Source organism: Mastigoproctus giganteus, chromosome 3 (assembly GCF_048544385.1).
Source record: "Mastigoproctus giganteus isolate SK-2022 chromosome 3, ASM4854438v1, whole genome shotgun sequence".
Lineage (NCBI taxonomy): Eukaryota > Metazoa > Arthropoda > Arachnida > Uropygi > Thelyphonidae > Mastigoproctus > Mastigoproctus giganteus.
Genome location: NC_143577.1, coordinates 211964775 through 211987172, shown reverse-complemented (window position 1 = coordinate 211987172; position 22398 = coordinate 211964775). Strand labels below are relative to the sequence as shown.

Below are 22398 nucleotides of genomic sequence, written 5' to 3'. Positions count from 1 at the left end.
ACAAATGTTCACTCCACAACGACTGTTTACTCTAAACAAACGTTTAGAGTAAACAGTCGTTGTGGAGTGAACATTTGTTTAGAGTAAACATTTGTTTACTCTAAACAAACGTTTATAGTAAACAAATGTTCACTGAATTTCCCCCGGAATGTTGCTAACATTTTGATTCACGAAGAGTAGTGTCCATTAATAACCACTATCTATGTTATCTCGCTCAATCATCCCTTTATTTCAATGGTAAAAGGGTGTAACTCTGGTTCCCATTGAAAAGTCCCAAAAATCAAACAGAAGGGTCCCTTGAGTCCGGCTATGATGACCAGAAAACCTAAATTTAATTCTTGTATCTGCTTACTCTGAACTCCAAATCAGGCCTCCGGAGCTGGGTGGTCAGGAGCGGGAATGCAGTAGCACACGCTTTTTGAGTAAACCGGGGGTCAAGCCCCTGACTGATAAATACGATCGATCTGCCAACGCGCACTCGACTGGCGTGGCAGGTTATGGTGCATTTCCCCCCAACCTGAATTGTTGAGGAGGCTTCCATCCTGCAGTGGATTGATAATGGCTGCAGCTTACAATTTTTTTTTTTTTTTTTTACCGTGAACTCCAAGATGAGCTTTGGCTCTGATTTGCTCGATGTAAATCACAGCTTATACGATAATTTGTCTTGTATATCTTCTCAAATCGGTTCACTTCAGTTCTGGCCACTTTGTATTTATAATTCATAATACATATGAATTCTTCTTCTTCTTCTTCTTTTTTTTTTTTTTAAATATTTTAATGAATCATTGCGAATTTCTAAACTAGAAAGGGAATTTCTCATTAATACGGAGGGAATTTAGTGGCTGTAAAAAAAAAAAAATACTGTAATAAAATAAAACTGTGAACTGCTGATCGATTGTGGCGTTCTTGTCGTGCGGCGTGAAACACGTAAACAAATGGAACTATGGCAGTTTTTAAAAGCATATTTGTAACAGTAGGGAGTACCTCGTTCGATTTACTCATCAAAAAAATATGTTCAGATGAAGTCATAAAAACGTTAGAATCTTTGGGATGCGAAAATCTTAACCTTCAGATTGGGCGGGGATCATTTGAGCCGCAAGCAGAACAGACGGGCCATTTAAAAATTGAGTATTTTCGATATAAAAATGAGTTGACCCAGGACATCAAAAACGCGACCATAGTGATTAGCCATGCTGGTGCAGGTAGTATGCTTGAAGCTCTGGAATCCCAGAAGCCTCTTATTGTGGTTATAAATGATACTTTGATGGAGAATCATCAGCAAGAATTGGCTGAACAGTTCGAGAAAGATGGATATTTAAAATTATGTAAATGCAGTTCATTAAATGAAACGCTGATGACGTTTGATTATAAAAAAATTAGACCATTTTCCCCAGCTGAACCTAAGATGTTTCCCTCCTTTATGGATAATGTAATCGGATATCGGTAATCAGATTATTTGAAAATATGCTTATTTAAAATGGTAAATAAATATACCTGTTAAAGGATTGAAATACGTCCACACTTAACTCTATATACAAACCCACCTGAAATATTTTTTTTAATATAGTGCTTAAATCCGCATGTGCCTGTGTTTAGATGAGAAAACCAAATTATTAGGAGACTGCTGATTCTAAATAATGACACATAAACATTGTCTATAGATTTTCTGAACCTTCAAAAGTTATTAAGACTGTGATATTTGCAGAATTAAAATATCAGTTAACTCCACATAAGTATATGCCAAGTGCCCAAAGTTATTAAACCTTTATCTGAAAGTTCCAAGATGAAATATGTTAGAACTTGAACTGAACTTCTATAACAGTAAAAGTATTTTAATGAGTAATAGTAAGACAAACTAACTTCTTTTGAGGAATAATCAGAATATTCAGATTTTTTTAAAAAATGCAAAAAGATTTTGACTGTGTAACTGTTTGTCATAGAGGCCATGGTTTGAATGAAGGTCATGTGATTGTTGAATGGAATCTGGAATATAATAAAAAACATCATAAAAATCAAGAGGAGGACATTAATAAAATCTGGAATGAACAGCTTGCAAAGAATTCTTATCTTTATGATGAGTCCAAATTTAGATTGCACTCTTTGCATATCTATCCTTGTGAAAACCAGGAAAATATTGAAGATTGTCCTACTGTGTTGATAAAGTTAGGATTAACCTCTTATAAAGAATTCCTTGGTACCAACTATAGTCCTACTGTTAACTTACTGTTAGAAGAAGGAAGAAGGGAACATGGAAATCCACAAGCATTTATGAGTGATCCCCTAGGAGTAGGGGCAATGTTAGAAACATCAGATAATTATTTTATATTTATCAGGAGGAGTAAGGTGTGTGGAGAAGCACAAGGAATGATTGATAGAGCAGGAGGACATCCAGAACCTAAGGTAATTTTTTTATATATGACTTCAGTCTTGCAAGTATTTCTTGGCTTATTAAGAGCTTCTGTATATTATATTTTTGGCAATGTATACTTAAAAATATATATATAATTTAATTAATATAAAATTAAATGTATATAAAATAACCTCAGGGGCTCACATCTGGTGAGTATGGGTTTGGCACACTTAGGGTCCTGAGCTGGATATCATCATTCTTCTCTTTCTTGGTGATTCCCTTCTACATTTGACTTTCTCTTAGGGTAACTCGGGGAATTTTTTTTTTTTTTTTTTTTTGGCTGGTGCAGCATAAGCCTTGGGCTTCCTTGCACCATGTAGCTAATAATAATATATGCATATATAATTTTATTAGTACTATGGCATTCAGTACTGTGTCATTCATCATTTGAACAGTTGTGTGTTCTGATTTTAGTTTCAATAAATATAAACAAAATGTGTTCTCTCTTTGAGAATTACTTTGTTCCAGGTATGCTGAAAGTTGTATTTGATATGAGTTACAGTGCTTATATGAGTTACAGTGCTCACTTCTCCTAAAAAGTAAGCTTTCACCTCACCTAGGTTTTGCAGCTAAGGTACACCCTGCCTTTTCTTTAAAGATTAGATAGATAGTTGATCCATTATTGCATTATTTCTTGTTAGATTTCTTGGAGTGGCTGCTTCAAGGTTCAAATATTTATGATATCTAAAACAGAATATTGATTTACCATAAACAGTATATGGTAAATAAATATATAATGTATAATACATTGTTGCTTTCTGTATTTCCTGTTTCTATAAATTCACAAAATCTTTTACTAATACAAATAAGATCTCTTGCAAATAACTTTTAATGAAAATCTGATAAGTTTTGCTTTTGATATTACATTAATCCTTCATTTTGGGTAAAGAGGTATTTTACAGCTAGAGGAAAATATATGAAATATAATGTGATTAAAAGCCTATTGTATTTATTTATTTAGAAAAGCCCAAGTTTGTATAAACAAAATAATTTATTTTATTTGCTCTCTGAACAGTGTAATATAAACTCCATTATAGGGATGCACATAAATCTGTCTGTGTTGTGACAAAATGCATATGAGTATTAGTAGTGGCAAATGATGCAAGGAAGGAAGCTTATACAGCAACACTACCAAAAAAAAAAAAAAAAAAATATATGCTCCCCATATCCTCTCCATCCCTTCTAACAGCTTGTCTAGTTCTTCCTGAATTTATTCAGACTACCTGCCTCTACTAGATCAGATGGGAGTTTGTTCTGTCAATCAACCGCTTGCTAGCTGAAGAAAAATTTCTACACATGTATAGTCTGAGCAAGAGGAAGGATTCCATCAGTATTGAGTTTACTCAATCCGCAAAAGCTTTAAACACCTCAGTCAGAACTCCTTTCATGTACCTAGTCTGTCCACACACTGCAGGTTGCAGAACTGAAACCTGGTAAGAGCATCCTTTTGTTTCTCTCACTAATCCCGTTGCTCTTCTTTTCTCTTCATCTGTTCTAACAGAACCATGTCCTTCCTAAAATGAGGCTTCCTGACCTGTATGCAGTACTCAAGATGTGGCCTAACCATTGCCTTATACAACAGGATCCTATTGTATTTATCCCTGTTTTATCCTATTTTACCTCCTTATCCCTGCTAGCAAAATTCCTTGTGTATCATTGGTAAAACCCCATGACCTGCCCTAGCAGCCAGTCTGCACTGTCAGAGAGCTTTGTGCCTGACTGCAGAATTACCCTCAGGTCTTTTCTATTATCTGCTACTCATACTCTGAGAGCGGTATCACCCAGTTAGTGTATTACTGGGATTATTGCTAAACTTATGCAGTACCTTACATTTGTCAACCTTCAGTTGCCATTTCTCAGCCCATCTACCCAACTTTTCTAGATTCTGTTGCAGTAGCATACTATTGTTACTGTCATTAACCACCCTGCCAACCTTAGAATGATCTGCAAACTTTGATAAGTCTTTGCATCCTTTGCCAAAGATTTCTCATAATCTGCCTTCGCTTGCCTAACCTCCTTTGTGACTTGATTACAGACTAGCTTATATCTGCTGTAGGCTTCTGTGTCGCCTGATAATTTATATGTATTCCATGCATTTTTCTTTTCCACCACAAGCCTCATTAATTCATCCGACATCCATTTAGGCCTGAACCTTGAACAGTATTTCTTAGTTGGTATGAAAAGCCTAGTAGCTTCCAAGATTACTTCCCATCTAGAATTTGCTGTTGGTAACATCATCGGTTGGCCCTGCTGTATAGAATTTAAAAAAGCTGAGACCACTGTAGTTACCTTTATGAAAGTAAAACACTTCCCTTTAGTTACATCTTTAAGTAAATCCCAGGTCTGCCACTGCCACCTAGTGGTTCCTTTATCTGTAAATTCTTAATTATATATATAATATCAGTATAGATACACCATACTTAACCCATAAAATTAAACTACATACGTAGTATAAAGGCATCATTTTAATTATATCTCATACTGTGGCTACCTTCACAACAAGATACCAGGTATTGCATTACTTTGAACAAGTAATGCTTCTCTAGTAGAGAAGACTACTGTTACTTATTCTCAGATGGGCACCACCACCCAGATGGCACTGTTTGAAATATGGTATGGGATAAAGATCTCTGTTATCCTCATACTATCTCTATTAGACTTAGGAAAACAAAAAAGATGTAGGAAGGTGATAGTAGGAGAGGTAGAGGAAGGAAATGCCGTAGAAAGAAGAAAGGGACAGTTACTTCCCTTCAACTCGCACTACTCAAAAGCTCATAAATTCCTCGAATAGGCAACGCTTCCCCAGTAGAGAAGACTGTTGTTATCTATTCTCGGAAACTCTGTGAATATCAGGCTCCCCCTGGTGACCGTTTCAGCGCTATTGGCCTATCATCGGTGGGTGGGCAGGTACCCTGGTATTGAAAACATGCCATCACAGTTGCGAAGTTAATTCCACGATATGAGAGCTGCCAAATGGTGAACAGAATGATACTGTATTTAAAGACTAAACGCACAAGGCATAATTCCATTCACCATATAGCTAATGATGATAATAATAATATGTATGCTAGTGTACTTCAGTATGGAATGGAAGGTTTGTTAGCCTGTGGCTTATTGGACTTCATGTTAACGTTCACATAATGCTTATCAATTTCTACTTAATACTTCATATTAAATAGAAATTGATAAGTATAATTCCTTTTTTGAGAAGCGAGTGTGATTATTTTAAAACTATGCAGGTTTAAAAAAAAGTTAGTTATACTATATAGTTATATTATACAGTGTATAAAACAGGCTAGTTATTTAAATAACTAAATATCCTAATTTAAAGTTTCTTTACCTAGGATTTTTTCACATTTTTACGTTTACATTTACATTTTTCACATTTTTTTTTTCACACAAAAAATTAATACAAAAGTATTAATTTTTTGTGGTCCTGGCTAAAGCGCCATATAAATAATGTATAGTTTCCTCTGAATTAGCATTTTTTATTCTATTCTTTTGCCCACATTTACTAAGTGTGGAAGAAGCACTAGAACAAAAAACCAGTTTCTATATTCAATTTGTACCCTGGTTTAGTGTCCAATAAAGAACTAGACATTATTATACATCCCTTTCTAGACAGAAAGAACTAAACAGGGATGTAAAGGTGATGTGGGAGTTTTTTTGGGGGAGGGCTGATGGTTTTATAAGCTTGCTTTCTTGCATCATATGCCACTACTAATAATAATAAATACACATATGTGTATTTATTAATTTTTGTTTGCCCAAGAGCCCTCATGGCTGGAACAGTGATTACAATCACCCAACCACCAACCATGACATTTTTGAGGAATATGAAAGTGATCTTCCTCCCTGTTCATTATATTAGCAGGTTAGATCCCCTTTATCTCAGCATGATCCATTTTGTGACAGCTGAGCAGCAAAAGACAAAAGTTTAGAAGGCAATTGCTTCCTTAGAAAGAAAGACTGAGCAGAAATTGAATATCCTGCAAACTTTGCATATAATATGGCTTCCTGGCATGCAACAAGTTCTGCAACAATTACCAATTGGCCTCACAAAATCAAGGTTCCTCACTATTGCTAAGATGCATACTAAGATGCAGTCAGAGAAAATGGGGTTGAAGAAGAAAGACCAAAGGGAGTTTCAAATTCAGACATTCATTGCACAGATTTTGTTGTTGTTGTTGTTGTTATTTGGTTTTTAGGAGCATTAGCAACTAAGGCCATATTGCTCCGGAGATATGCAGTGGTCATTCCCTGACCTTTCCGCATCCTCCATATTTGGTGGTCACAGGCTCGAACCCCGGTCTAGTCAAGAAGCGTGTGAAACGCACTGCTGCTCCTGCCCACCTGGCTACGGAGGCACCACAGATTTTGTAAAGTTTGATTATTCATGTTGGGAAAAAAAGAGAAGGAACAAAATCTAAGAGTGAAAAAGAAGGAATGTGTGAGAAAACACCAGCCCTACATTTGAAGAGGCAATTTCCGATTATGAGGCCATCCAAAAGATATGAGTTAATTAAAACTTGATGCAGCAGCTTGGCTTGACTTGATCAATTAGAGAGGGAGTTGCTCTTCATTTAATCCCCTCGACGTGGGCACCTGTACGTGGTGAGGGGACCTCCCAGTGACGCTGCTGGACTTCCAGACTAGCATCACTGGGATCCAACGCCCACAGCCTAGGTTCCATTGATGTAAGCCTGGAGGCTTCCATCAATGGAATCCGGCGTGTTTGCCGTGCGCTGCGACCCGTGGAAATTCAGAAAGGGGGATCCTGGTGGTTGAGGGGCCCAGCTTCAATACACCACTTTGGCCCCTGCTTCGACAAGACGGGTGGTCCTGGAAGGCCCGGCTAGGATCAATCGGCTAGTAGGCTCGCCTGCGAGGGTCAACCGTGTCAATGCCATGCCCCTACCCTCATGGTCCGAGGGACAGGATTCAGGCTGGCGGCGGTGCGGGTATAGTGTCTGGGTAGCCCTGGCGTCCCACTCCCGAGCGCATTTATTGCATGCCGGGTAGTGGGCGTCCCTTTGGGCTCCGTGGTGGGTGGGGAGCCCGGGCACTGAACAATTAAAAAAACTCCATGAATCCTGATAAACTCATTTCTTCAGGGGCCCCAACCCGGTCCCTATCTGAAAACAATGACAAAGACACTGATAGCAGTATTGCTAAAAAGAGGCAGCGAACCGAACTACCATCAGGGCCAGTCCCAAGGTTCCTAATTATGCATTCTACCAATGAGACACCAATTGGTAAAATGTCGCCCTTTTTTATACAAAAAGGGTTAGACGGGTTAGCAGGTTCACCCAAATCAGTTAAGAGGCTTCGTTCTGGAGACCTTTTAATTGAAACTAAAAATGACCGGCAATCGGAACATCTACTCCGAACAACATCAATCGGAGGAATCCCTATAACAGTGACACCACACAGAACACTCAATTCATCGAGAGGTGTCATTTCGGAGTGGGACCTTCTCGACGTAACCGAGGAGGAAATCTGCTCCGAATTAAAACCACAGGGAGTCATTGCCGTCAAGAGAATTACTGCGCGAAGGGATGGAAAAATTGTTAAAACCAGGAGCGTTATCCTGACTTTTAACTCTCCTAAACCTCCTGATGAGATTAAAGCTGGATACATCAACTGTTCAGTGCGTCCATATGTTCCGAACCCTTTACGGTGCTTTAAGTGCCAGACGTATGGACATTCTCAAATGGCCTGCCGTGGAGTCCTTGCATGCGCTCGATGCGGTGCAAAGGACCACGAAACAACAGCATGCTCAGCCGCAAAACCCACCTGTATTAACTGTGAAGGCGAACACCCGGCCTACTCACAAGCATGCCAGAGGTGGAAAGAAGAAAAAGAGATTCAACGGCTGAAGGCAGAGCTTAACATATCATACCAGGAGGCAAGGAAATCGGTGAAACCCCTGAATATCAACAGACCTACCTACGCCCAGAAGGTAGCAGGGAGATGTTTCGTCGGAACTCAGACGGACATGACCATTCTTCCAAAGGAGTCTTTCACTCCCATCGCGCGGTATCTCTTAAAGTTCTCAAAAACCTGCACAAAAGGACCAATCAGCTGCCACTCCTATATCGGTACCTCCTAATGCTCCACAAGTAACTAAGTTAATTATGAAAGAAAAGAATAAGAAAGGGGAAGTCCCCCTAGTACCCAAGAAAAGATGGATGTCGAGCAGAAGGAGGTACCCAAAGATTCAGTCTTGGAACTCTTTGCGGAGGAAGAAATGGACACGGGACAGCGTCCATTCTTCCCCAAAAAAGATAAATCCAAGACTGATAAAAGTAAGCCCTCAGCACCTCGGAAGCCGCCTGATGGACCCACCAAGCCAAAATAATGGCTAAATTCCTACAATGGAATTGTCGTGGATTCCGGCAAAATATGGATGACATCAAGGCCCTCCTGCAAAAGCACGAGCCAGTTTGCTTTTGCTTGCAGGTGACATATCTAAAGGCAAATGATGATCCCACCATGCACAACATGACATTTTTTCGAAAGGATAGAATTGCGGATGGCCCTGTACATGGGGGAGTGGCTATCCTTGTGGGTAACCAGACCCCAGTGCAGCCTTTGCTAATTACAACCAGCATAGAGGCTGTTGCAATTCGCCTTTCAGTGGGATTTCTATTAACTGTGTGCTCCATTTATTTGCTACCTGGGACTGACATCCCCCAGGCAGACCTTGATGATCTCCTTACGCAGCTGCCACCCCCTTTCTTACTTCTCGGGGATTTTAACGGACATAACACCCTGTGGGGTAGTGCTAACATCAACGGAAGGGGACGAGTCATAGAGCGTATGCTCAATGACAATGACCTTTCCCTTCTAAATACTGGAACAAACACCTTCTTCCACATGCATACCCGTACTTTTTCTGCCATTGATCTCTCTATCTGCTCCCCTTCTCTACTCCCTTCACTCACCTGGGAAGTGGAGGAGAATCCATACGGAAGCGATCACTTCCCCGTGATAACCTTGTTAGACAGTGGGAGACCATGTCTTCCTTTTAGGTTACCACGGTGGAAGATTGATCAGGCTGACTGGACTGCCTTCCAACATCAGGCAAATTTTGATCTTAGCACAGTCAGTCAAGAGTCTATCAATGATGCAGTTAAGTACATCACAGAAATCATCGTCCAAGCAGCTGCTAATGCTGTCCCAAAAACATCAGCCCGGTTTCCACCATTTCCCAAACCTTGGTGGAATTCACAATGCACAGCAGCAAAAAAGGCTCAAAACAAAGCGTGGGGGATATTTCGCCGATATCCTACCACGAACAATCTTATAGCCTTCAAACGTGCACGAGCCAAAGCACGATATATCCGCCGTCAGAGTCAAAAGGAATCGTGGATCCGTTTTACATCATCTATTAACCAGTCTACCAATTCTAAGGTAGTCTGGGATAAAATCCGGAAAATGAAGGGAAAATATACATCCCACCCTTCTTCAATCCTAGATTATAATGGATGCGCTATTGCAGATCCAACTGCAATAGCCAATGCTCTTGGGGAAACATTCTCTAACATCTCTGCAACATCTTCGTATTCCCCAGAGTTCCTGGTCCTTAAACATAAACTGGAAAAGCAAGCACTTAAATTTAAGACCAAGGGCCTCTATCCCTACAACGGGGCATTCACTATAGAGGAACTGAAAAGAGCCCTCACTCTTTCCAAAGCAAGTGCTGTTGGACCAGATGGCATCCATTATGAAATGATTAAACATCTTTCACCAAACTCTATGGATTGTCTGCTCCTTCTGTATAACAGAATCTTTACTGAGGGGCAGTTTCCGGATTCCTGGCGAAAGGCAATCGTTCTTGCCTTTCCTAAGCCAGGAAAGGATCCAAAAGTTACCACCAATTATCGTCCTATTGCTCTGACTAGCTGTCTGTGCAAAATCCTGGAGAGAATGGTCAATTCTCATTTAATATGGTATTTAGAATCAAATGACCTTCTCTCCAGCATCCAGTGCGGCTTCCGAAGGAACCGGTCCACTTTGGACCATCTTATTAGATTGGAAGCATCCATCCGGGATGCTTTCCTAAAACGCGAACACTTGGTGTCGGTGTTCTTTGACATGGAGAAAGCGTATGACACAACTTGGAGATTTGGCATTTTAAAAGATTTACATAGCCTAGGCCTAAGAGGGCATCTGCCCTCTTTTATTCAAAACTTTTTAGCCAATCGATCGTTCCAAGTTCGTGTGGGATCCTCACTCTCTCGCTCCTTTAGCCAAGAGGAGGGAGTACCACAAGGATCAGTATTAAGTGTCACGCTTTTTGCCATCAAAATAAATTTTGATATAAATCAAAATAAATTCCATCACAGAACAACTTCCTCCAACTGTAAACAGTGCCCTCTATGTTGATGACTTTAGCATTTTTTGCCAGTCGTGCAACATGAGGGTTATTGAAAGACAACTGCAGAAAGCCATTGATAGTCTGAATTCCTGGGCACTTGCTAATGGCTTCAGGTTCTCGCCGGAGAAGACCGTTTGCGTACACTTTTGTTGCAAGCGTAATCTTCATCCTGAACCTGAATTAAGGCTCGGACAAAATGCTATTCCAGTAGCAGCGAACACAAAATTCTTGGGACTCGTATTCGATAAAAAACTGACGTTTTTGGATCATATTCGTCAACTCCGCACAAAGTGCACAAGAGCCCTTAATATGCTCCGCTCGCTCTCCTCTTTATCTTGGGGTGCAGACCGATGCACCCTACTACGGCTGTACCGTGCACTTGTGCGATCCAAATTAGATTATGGGTCCCAAGTATATACTTCAGCCAGAGACAGTGCCCTTCGATGGCTGGACCCTGTCCATCATCAGGCTCTACGTATCGCTACTGGAGCATTTCGAACATCTCCTGTCCAGAGCTTATACGTCGAAGCAAACGAACCACCGTTATCGCTTCGTCGTAAGCAGTTGTCTCTAAAGTATGCCTTAAAACTGAAATCCCTGCCAGACCATCCTACGTGGCCATTCGTTTTTGAGCCACGATGGGAAAATTTGTACAACACCCGTAAGACTGCCAATCGTCCTTTTGGTATTCGTCTCCAAGAGCTACTCAAAGAACTTAATATCAAGGTAGACAAGGTTGCCCAAACATCAAAGCAACCCTTTCCACCCTGGCATGCTCGTGTCCCGGCATGCGACTTGTCGCTTAGAAACTGGGGAAAGTCGGACACTCCATCATGTGTCTACCTGCAGCTTCATTCAGCACACCGAACTGAATATTCCGACTTCGAGCCAGTCTACACAGACGTTTTGAAGTCAGAATCATATGTGGGATCTGCTGCTGTCTTTACAGACAGCACTATATCAGAGCAGATTCCCTCTGAATGCAGTATATTTACTGCAGAGCTGCACGCTGTAGAGTTAGCCTTGGATCACATTAGTGAATGCCAATACCAACGGTTCATTTTATATTCCGACTCTCTTAGCATGTTACAGGCTTTAATATCTGTGAGATATAATCCTCATCCAGTTCTGTCTAGCATTCAGCAGAAGATTCACGTTCTCCATGAACGCGAATATGACATCCGCTTCTGCTGGATTCCGAGCCACATTGGGATTAGGGGAAATGATTTGGCTGACGCCGCAGCCAAATCAGCAATTCCCAATAATAACTGCTGCCTGTTAGTCCCCTATACAGACTACAGGCAAATAGTACAGCAAAAGTTACATTCCCAATGGCAGGATTCGTGGAATAGGCAGACTGAGAATAAATTACATCGTATAAAGCCTGTAATTGAACTGTGGCAGTCTAGTCTGCGCAGGATTCGTAAGGAGGAAGTTGTTCTAGCTCGTCTCCGCATAGGACACTGGCATGTTACACATTCTTTTTTGCTGAGGGCAGATGACTGTCCTATGTGCGAGAACTGTGGCACAGTTTTATCCATGAGACACATTTTAATTGATTGTCCAGATTTTAGAAATATCCGTCTTACCGCTTTTAATCATCTGACTGAGCCATATACACTCAGTCAGATTTTATCCGACAATGACAATGTGTCAGCTGTTTTTAGCTTTTTAAAATCAATAAATATTTTTAATCGAATATAAAATATACACTTTTCCTTTATATATTTATTATACCCTTGGACATAGTGACCTAACTAATTAGGTCACTGAAAGTTTAAACTTTTTTATAAATGACATGGTCTTGGCGCATTATAGCCTTAGTAGCTAATGCGCCAATAAAACCAAACCAACAACAACAACAGCTCTTCATTTAATAGGCATGAATAACAAAGCAGACATCTTCCCTTCGGCATTGTTTTAAAAAATAATATTCATGATATATGGGAAAATACAGTACTGTTGTTTTAATTAAAAATAGCATTAAAGAAATTGCTATATACAGTTGTTTAGATATAACATGTGGTTGCTTCAGTCTCATAACCCCCCTTCCCATCTAAGAACTTTCTTATTTGAGGTACAGAAATCTTGTCTCCAAGGCAAATCTTAAATGGGGATTCTATTGTATTTGTTATTAATATAAGAAAAGGAATTGGGCTGCTAAAGAATCTTTACTTTTACTCTCCATAGCTTTATTTCCTATAGCTTTCTGTGTGCCTGTATTTTCTTTCTAAACCATTTTGCTCAATTACTTTAATGATGTTGACTGATAACTCTGGTTGTAAGCATTATTCACATGTGAAGGTACTGTCTTCTCAGTTTTCCAAAGGTGAATTTCTTGTTCAACCAGCCAATCTCAGGTGGAGCGAGTAAAGTTTTTACCAGTGCTCTGCTGCTATGGCGTTAAAATCGTGTAGTAATGAATAATTACACTGACCAACATGATTTTTACCCTCCACTAATATATCAGCTGTTTGCAGTCAATTTTTATGCATAATTTTGAAATTAATTTTTAAAATTTCAAATCATGTTACAACTTCTACATTATACAGGTTTTTGTGCTTACCCTTAATACAAATATACTACAACAATTTAGGGAAGTAGATATGACATTGACCTGTTGTATTACCTGCAAATAATAATTTTTGTATGTACTCATGAATTGCAGTAATGTTGGGGAGGGTTAACGACTTTGTCTGCCTTCCACTTCTCTTTTAGTAATGGAAACAGTTATAGTATGAGAATGTGTACAGTTTATCTGCATATCTATTGCATATTGTTTGTTTCCTCTGTATTTTGTTTAGCATTATTGTTCAAATGGTTAAGCAGAAACAAAGGAACTGTTAGAATAACCCCAACAGTTTCTGTTACATGTGTAGCTGGTTTACAACAAAAACTCATGGAAAGAAAATCTACAGTATTAATAAATGTGCATATTCTTTGTACTTTGGTTGTGAGGTTGGTGATCAGGACAACACTTGGTTTCCACATACTCTCCTGCCTGAAAGTTTGGAATCATAGTGTATGACAACAGTTTTTGTTAATTTTATTTTTTTTAATTAGCTAAGACAATGTAAGGTTTAATATAAAAAACAACACACTACAAAGTATTTTAAGGTTTTTTATTAAGCATTGAAAAATTTACAGCAATAAAAATATTGAAATGATTAATATTAACAACTACAGTGTACTGAATTTTCATGAAAATATCCTCTATGATACGAGGGGGTATCAAAATGTTCGTACACTTACCTAGAAATAATATCCCTAGAAAGGTGAAAAGGGGGTGTTATCCATAGCCGAGTGGTCAGGAGCGGGAGTGCAGTAGCATATGCTCTTTGAGTAGACCGGGGTTCAAGCCCCTGACTGCTGAATACGGTCAATCTGCCAACCTGCGCTGGACCAGCGTGGCAGATTATGGTCCATTTCCCTCAGCATGAATTGTTGAGGAGGCTTCCATCCTGCAGTGGGTTGATAATGGCTGCACTTTACCTTTTTTTTATCCCTTTATATAAGGCAATAGTCAGGCCATGCCTTGAGTACTGCATACAGGTCTGGAGGCCTCATTTTAGGAAGGATGTAGATTTGCTTGAGCATGTAGAGAAGAGCAACAAGATTGGTGAGGGTAATGAAGGGGTCCTCTTACCAAGAGAGGCTTAAGAGTATTGAATATGTAGACAACTTATATTAAAAACGGCATCTTCCTACTGATGTTTTATCTAGGTCAGTGTACAAACTTTTTGATATCCCCTCGTATTTCATTACTGCCTTACACGGGCATTTTGGCAATTCATTTTATAATATTGTCTTGACTAACATTATTCCAATCAATCTGCAAGGTTTCCTATAAAGTTTGTGAAGATGGGCAGACTTCACAGACTTGAGAGTCTAGATGATCCCATAAAAGCTGTATTGGGTTTAAGTCAGGCAATTAGGGGTGGCCATACCATTTTTTTTTTTTTAGCCGACCGGGCTAGCCAGGTGAGTAAAATGCCTGCCTGGCAACCCAAAGGTCACGGGTTCAAATCCCACTTTGTTGGGCTTGGATCACAGTAAAATGCAAAAACCTTGGGAGGTGCATTATGGCCACAGAAGCTGATGTGCCAACAACTAACAAAAAAAAACCAAAACAATACCATAATTTGCAATATCTTCTCCTGTTGTTTAGTTGCTATAAAGTCTCTGCACAGCTTAGAGCTCAGCTTTGGGTCATTGTCTTGTTATAATAAAATTACTTCCACAAATTCAAAATCCAGACGATATTGCATTATGCTCAAGAATGTTTTTATAGCCTTCTTTTTCTGAAATTCCTTCAACTCTGATGATGTCACCCACTCCAGAAAAACAGAAAAGCAATCCCAGATCATGGTGGAACCACCACAGTGCTTGACTGTAGACACAGAATAATGTGGCACCATTTTTTCTTTGGTTAATTGTCTGTCATTAACTCTATTCTTGGATCCAAAAATTTTAAATATGGATTCATCCATCCACAGTATGTTTTTTTTGCTCTTCATTGTCCAATGTTGATGGTTCTTAGGCCAACCATTTCTTTTGATTTTCTGGTTTTAATAAGAGTGTTTGGACCGCTACACATCCATGAAATCCTGCATGTTTAAGACAAAGTTTTACAGTAGATGCAGACATAGGACATTCTCTGTCCCTATTGAACTCAGCTCCGATTTCAGGTGCAGTAAGTGCTCATTTGCATTTACACATCAGTATCTTGGTCTTATCTTGTGCTTCTGTTATTATGCACAATTTTCCTGATCATGGTTTGCCCTTTAAACTGCTAGTCTCCTTGAATCGTCGAATGCTAGTTTGTACTGCTTTAAATGAAACACCTAGTTTTTTGCCAATACTTCTTGTGGAATAACTTTCTTTATACAGAGTTATAATAGCACTTCTTTTTTCAATGCTCAGTTCCTTATTTCTTACCATGTTTATCAGAAACACATAAAACTTATACTAAACACTTTCTGAATAATCAGTGATCGATTTTATAATTACAGCTCTTACTCCTCAATTTATATTATTGCAAAACACTCTAGAATCTACAGTCCTCTATAATATCGAAACAACACTCTAGAATCTACAGTCCTCTATAATATTGAAACAACACTCCCACTCTAGAATCTTCTCCAACATTCTGCCACATTCGAGAATCTTTTACAACATTCTACTGCATTCAAGAATATCCTACAATGTTCTACCATATTCAGGAATCTTCTACGCCTTTCTGGAATATTTTCAAATATTTAGAAATTTCTCAAATATTATTTAAGTTTTTTGATTTTTATACATAATATAAAATATTTTCATGAAAATTGGTAAACAAGTTGGTCCTATTTTAATAAAAACTTTGAAAATTAAGAAAAATTGAATGGATTCCAAACTTTTAGGTGGGAGTATATGTGTTGTATTACCTGCACCACAAATCTGAGGGTGTGTTACTAACTGGGAAAATTAAACAAACATCTTTAGCTGTTCCTATGGTATGGTAAGACCTTCACAATCACAGCATCAAAATTCCTAACATATGATCTGCAGTAATACCTTCTGATACTAGCTTCCCCAAATTATGGGATAAAGGAAGCAGTGGCAAATATAGTGAGGATTCTTGTGTTGCAAACTTTGCTGGATCATCCACTTCAACAGATTTGGAATACCATCCAGAAAATTGTAGCATGTCGCACTTAATTAAGCAAGAGTTGAGTGACTTGATTTGCGATTTAAACTTATCTAAAGAGCAAGCAGAACTCCTTGGTTCTAGGCTACAATAGTGGAAGTTACTTGAAGCAGGAACTAAAATTACAGTATTGTATATCGAAAACATCACAAAGTGGTTTCAAAATATTTCATTATGGAAGACTGTATAGCCGACCGGGCTAGCCGGGTGGGTAAAATGCCTGCCTGGCAACCCAAAGGTCGCGGGTTCGAATCCCGCCTCGGGCTTGGATCAAAGTACTGCAAAAACCTTGGGAGGTGCATTATGGCCACAGAAGCCGATGCGCCAACAACTACTCAAAAAAAAAAAAAAAAAAAAAAAAGAAGAAGAAGACTGTATATGTTTCTGTGAAGATATTAGTGGTCTTCTGAACAAATGGGGCATTGAACACAATCCTGGCGAATGGCATATATTTATTGATGCTTCAAAATTAAGTTTAAATGCAGTTTTCTTGCACAGTGGAAATTCATTCTTAGCAGTTCCTGGGGATGAATTTCCATTACTTTATGATGTTGGCTTGAAAAAACATGAAAGTATTTCCAAGATCCTGATTGCAATAAAGTACCATGGAATATCTGTGGTGACCTTAAGGTAATTGGATTACTCACTGGTCTACAGGAAGCTTTCACAAAATGCTGCTATTTTCTATGTTTGTGTGACAGTTGTGCAACAGAAAAACATATTGTACAAAGTGGGAGAGGGAGGAATTTTTACCAGGGAGAAATAATATAAAATATGTTCCACTGGTTGAAACAAAACAAGTTTGTCTTCTACCTTTGCATGTAAATCTTGGATTAATGAAAAATTCTGTTAAGATTCTGAATAAAGGATGATGTGGATTCTGCTACCTTCTCAATTTAACAGATGTAAAACAAATTGAAAGAAAGAAAGAAATTTCATTGGGCTCAAACAGTGTCATAACTAGAAAAAGTTGGCCCCACTGCAAAGTTTAGTGTGGGCCCCCCCCAAAAAAATATTTGTTTTGATAAAAATAAAAAATCCTTAACAATTGCTCTGGAAGCAGCAGCTATGCTAATACCATTTCACCTCTATTCACTGCAGTTTCACTTCTGCTGTGTAGCTAGTTAACAATAAACATGCTTCATGTGAAAAAATTATTGTTCATAGACATAGTAAATTTTATCATAAACATAACTAAAAAACTTGCATTTTTACTCAATTTTTTTCTTTTTCGGACAGTGGGCCCCCTTTAGGTCGTCGGCCCCAATGCACCTCATTGTCTGCATTGGCATAGTTACACCACTGGCCTCAAAAATGATGTATTTGAAACAAAGCTACAGGATACTGAACTAGGAGATTGGCAGTCGTTTAAAGCAGTTGCACATATATTTCTTGGAAGAAGAAAAAAAAGATAATTATGAATTTCTTGTGTGTCAACTTTACTCCAATATTATAAAAATATGGGTTGTTGAATGTCTGAAAATTCAGTTTCTTGATTCCCATCTCAGTTTTTTCCCCTCAAAATTTGGGTTGCTGGGATACTAACATGTTGGGAGAATACTGCTGGTTTCTTAAGAGGGAAAGCAAAATGGACTATAGGGAAAAACTCTGAGTGGCAAACATTTCTTAGGAAATAGTACGTATGTAGTACATTATACGTTTGATTAAGTATTTTAAAATAATATGAATCATTTTAACACAGTATTATTGTGTGATAACTTAAAAAATCTATGCAAATCCACCAAATTGGTCATTTATTCAGTTATTAAATTTCAGTATATCTTTCAGTGGAGACATCATAGAGACACTATTTTGGGAATCAGCAGATCAATTGTTTTTAGAATCTGTAATGTTTGCTTCCAGAGGTATGGGAAAAAAAATTATTTGTTGGCTAGTGTTATTTTCCAGCTTAGTTCAGTAATTTGTATTGTTAATTGCTTTCTCCTTCATATCAATTTATCAGGTATAATATTTTTCATATAAGATATAAATTTACTAATCCCTTTGCACCATACATGGAGGCAACTTCTGTGGCTTGCATTAAATAACAAAATTGAAACCGAGTTCTGAACTGAACTGCACAATAAAAAAACTCTGCCAAAGCAATTAAAAAAAAATTTATTTCAGCAAGAAAAAAATTTTCTTTTTCAAAAAAGCTTGTGAATGTCTTTATGGATTTATTTTAAAGCAAACCTTTGGATTGGTTTAAAATAAAAATACTTTCCTTTTTGATTTGCAGATTGAAACAAGTATAAGGCTTTCCTTCTAAAAGTGAGTAATAAGTGTTTTTATGTAAAAAATAATTGTTCTGAAATTGCATTAGCAGAACTTTTTCTTTGACCTTGCTTAATGCTGACAGTGTGATTCTTAAAGAGATTAATAAAACAGATGTTTCATTAAACAGATGGCCAATAACTAAAAAGCTTCTTTTTATAGTGAATTTTTTAGATATTTTACTGATTATATGAGTATATAAGTTCAAACTAATTAATGATAATAGCTTTAACAGAATTTTAGCTGTATAAAACACATTCTCTTTTGATATTTAAAGAAGGCATAACTGCACTCTCAAGGATATCTGGTATGTTACATGGCAAAATGCCTTCATGCCCTTGAATGGTTAGGGCAGCATGGACTGACCTGCCTTTACCAAATATAGATTCTGTCTGGTTCCCAATAACTTCAATAATTGTACAGTTATTTAAGAATTGTGACAATTACTTCAATTATAGATATATAATTTCATTTCACATTTTTACTTACATGAATTATGTATTCATATGTATTATGTGAAAATTTTAAGTTTGTTGCATTAAAATAGAATTTTGTACTATAACAATAGCTTCAATAGTGCATTACAAATACTTCCATTTTATATACAGTATTACATAATTACAAACAGCAAACTATAAAGGATGTAACTATTTCTTAAATTCTAAAAATATTTTTCTTCTTAAATTTAGGAAGTATTAAATGGACAGGTACCATCCTCTTCCATATTGCAGTCAATGTTGTCAAATACAATAGTGAAGGAAATATTTACATCTGTATTAAGAGAAATCCAAGATGAAATAAATATTACTTCATGTACATTGAATCAACCTGTGTTACTTGGTTTTGTAAGAAACTGCCTGAGTGGAGGGCGACCTTCAGCAGAATTCTATATCAAGTTAGTTAATTTAAATTTTCATTCTTTATATAAAAGGAACATTGAAAAGTAATCCATGTTTTGAGCATCACTATAAGGATATTAAACTATTAGTATCATTTTATTTAAATATTATAATGAAATTATCATCGAAAATCAAATCAGAATTTAAAAAAAAAAAAAATGTGGTAAGAAATCATGAAAAAATAAATAAGCTTATTGCTACTTTTTTGTATTTTTATGCTGTAATATTCTCTTTTGTTTCTATATCACACAATACAGTTTCATCAGCTTATAAGTTAGAATTCCATAGAATTTAATCAATTTCAATTCCAATCTATCAACTGTCACCTAACAGGAGGTTTTCTTCCAATTTTCAGTTATTTTCTAGCCTCCATCCATTATAAACTGTCTAAAATTACTTGGAAACACATATAAGATATCACAACAGCTGTTTAAAGTTTTCTAGATAATTCATACCTAAATGGACACACACACACAATGATCGTGAATTATGCCCACTTACCTAATAATGTGTTGGGCTACTGTTTGCACAGATAACAGCCCTATTCACTTAGGCATTGACTCTACTAGACATCTGAAAATGTCCATAGAGATCTGCAGCCATGCTGCCTGCAAGACTTTCCACATTGTTGGAATAGATGATGGTTGCATATCCATATGCCTCATTTCCCATTCCAAAACATCCTACAGATGTTCATTTGGATTGAGTTCAGGTGAATTTTGAGGCCAATCAAGATGGATGATATTTTCACTGTGTTCCTCAAACCACTTGTGCACAGTGCCGGCACATTATCATCTTGGAAGATCCCATGTCTGTCTGAGAAAATATGCAACGTGGCAGGGTTCACGTGGTCTCCTAAGTGGTGCCCTCATTTCACTATCAAAACATGCCCCATATTAAGTAACCACCATCACCTGCCTGGATAGTGGGTACCACACAATAGGTCCATGGATTAGTGTTGCTTACACCACACACACAAAGGCATCTGTCAGCATGTTGCTCCAGGTATTTGGACTCATTTGACCAGCACACTCGTTTCCAGTCCTTAAGTGTCCAACTACAGCATTCACCATCGACAATGATCAGCAGTGTTGAGAGGGTATCTCTTTTTGGTTGTCTGCTGTGGAATCCAATATCTCTGAGTGCAGTGCATCATTGAGATATTGTTCTTGCACTCCCCATATTGTATTGTGATGTAAACTGTCACACACTGACCTGCCTTTGAGTCTGTACAACACGATACACCCTTTGCTCACTACAAACATCCACCTTGCTTAATCCTTTACAACTCTGATCTAATAGGATTAATTTACTTAAATTCTTTACAGTTCTGTCAGTGGAAGGTGGTTTGACCTGTTCAAACCCCTTCTCACCATTCTTTGTACACCTTAACCACAGTGTGCCATTTCCGATATGGAAGCACCCAACACACAAGCTTCCACGGTCATGCCCCTTTGAAACTCCGTGATATCTTTACTACATCCCATAACTGCTACTTTATCACTTGACTTGCACGAAGCAAGTCAAAGTGATAAAGTTTCGCTGCTCTAGCATATGAAGCCAATAGGCTTGTTATACTGCAAACTATGCAGCATAGTGCATTATAGATGGGGTGGTCACAAATCAGTGATCACTGTCTGTGTGCGTGCGTGCGTGCTCCACAGAGTCTAGACATGAATTTTTTTTTTTTAATTAATTTTTAATTTCTCTATCTACAGCCTCATTACCATGTCATCCAACCTCATTCCAGTAACCTTATTCCTGGTATGGTACTTCCATTATTTCTTTTGGTACTGGTGTGTTTGCTGTTTTGACGGAGAATAAAAATATTCCTCTCAGTAAATTTTTTAATGGAGCTTAACCCCCTTAAAAATGCCATTTAAGAGGTGAATCTCATTATTCATCAATTTGAAATATGGTTTTATATTTCAAAATAGCTATATTGTTTCAAAACAGCCATTGTATTTCTATCTTTTCACTGCCATGGAAGATGCATAAATTCATTTCCCATCAATAGTGAAGTTACAGGATTCTTCCTTCTTTGAATAAAATTGTGATCTAAATAAAAGTTCCTTTTGTTGTGTTAGGAACTTTTGTTCAGATCATACCATAATATGAGCTAGATGATCTTAGAGTGGTGGGATAGTTTATTCTCAAGGAAACACAGGATTTCATTCCAGCACTAACAATTGAATACCCACATTTGCAAATATGAATACTTTGTAACACAGTGGGCCAAAGGAAAAGGCAGGATCACCATCCCTCTCCTTCCTGGATAACTCTTTTTTTATAGTGACCATGATGTCTATCCAATGATAGACATCAAACCACCGAAAAAGAACCACAGGATAAGAAAACCATCAGTCTAAACAGTGCAAAACAAGAAATGGTTTCATGTGACAGCCAAGGAGGAGAAGATGAGTTAAGTGATTTGCCTCTCTGATAATCAGCATGGCTTGCAGCAAAGAAGAACCAGTTGACCCCTGGGGATTCCTCAGCATCCACTCAAGAACACAATCTCTGACCTCTTTGTCTTGGGACTGTTTGTTCGTTGTCTACTTGTTTTCATTAGCTTCTTTGTTCTGGAAAAATGTAACTCGAGGATTCTGTATTACGTAGATAGCTAAACAATTTGTTTTTAACTATTTATTCACAGAAGAAGGAACTGGAGTGTTCCAAAATGTTAAGTGTTGTAATTAATGTACATTTATTAATCAATTAAATTTTCTAAATTATGTTTGCA

General features: G+C 37.8%; 2 protein-coding genes across 2 annotated transcripts in view; both read left to right on the top strand.

Moving 5' to 3' along the window:
• Positions 1 to 889: 889 nt before the first annotated feature.
• On the top strand, positions 890 to 1553 carry Alg13 (Alg13 UDP-N-acetylglucosaminyltransferase subunit). Its single transcript, XM_090370848.1, has one exon. It carries the CDS (start codon positions 944 to 946, stop codon positions 1445 to 1447), a length of 504 nt encoding a protein of 167 aa, XP_090226974.1. The 5' UTR covers positions 890 to 943; the 3' UTR covers positions 1448 to 1553.
• Positions 1554 to 1798: 245 nt separating this feature from the next.
• The window catches only part of LOC150088658 (uridine diphosphate glucose pyrophosphatase NUDT22-like), a 28002-nt gene continuing 7402 nt past the window's right edge, over positions 1799 to 22398 (top strand). Inside the window, exons 1-2 of the mRNA XM_090370847.1 lie at positions 1799 to 2400; positions 19446 to 19651. Of these exons, the coding sequence (XP_090226973.1) occupies positions 1903 to 2400; positions 19446 to 19651 (704 nt within the window). The 5' untranslated portion in view covers positions 1799 to 1902. The remainder of the gene's footprint in view (positions 2401 to 19445; positions 19652 to 22398) is intronic.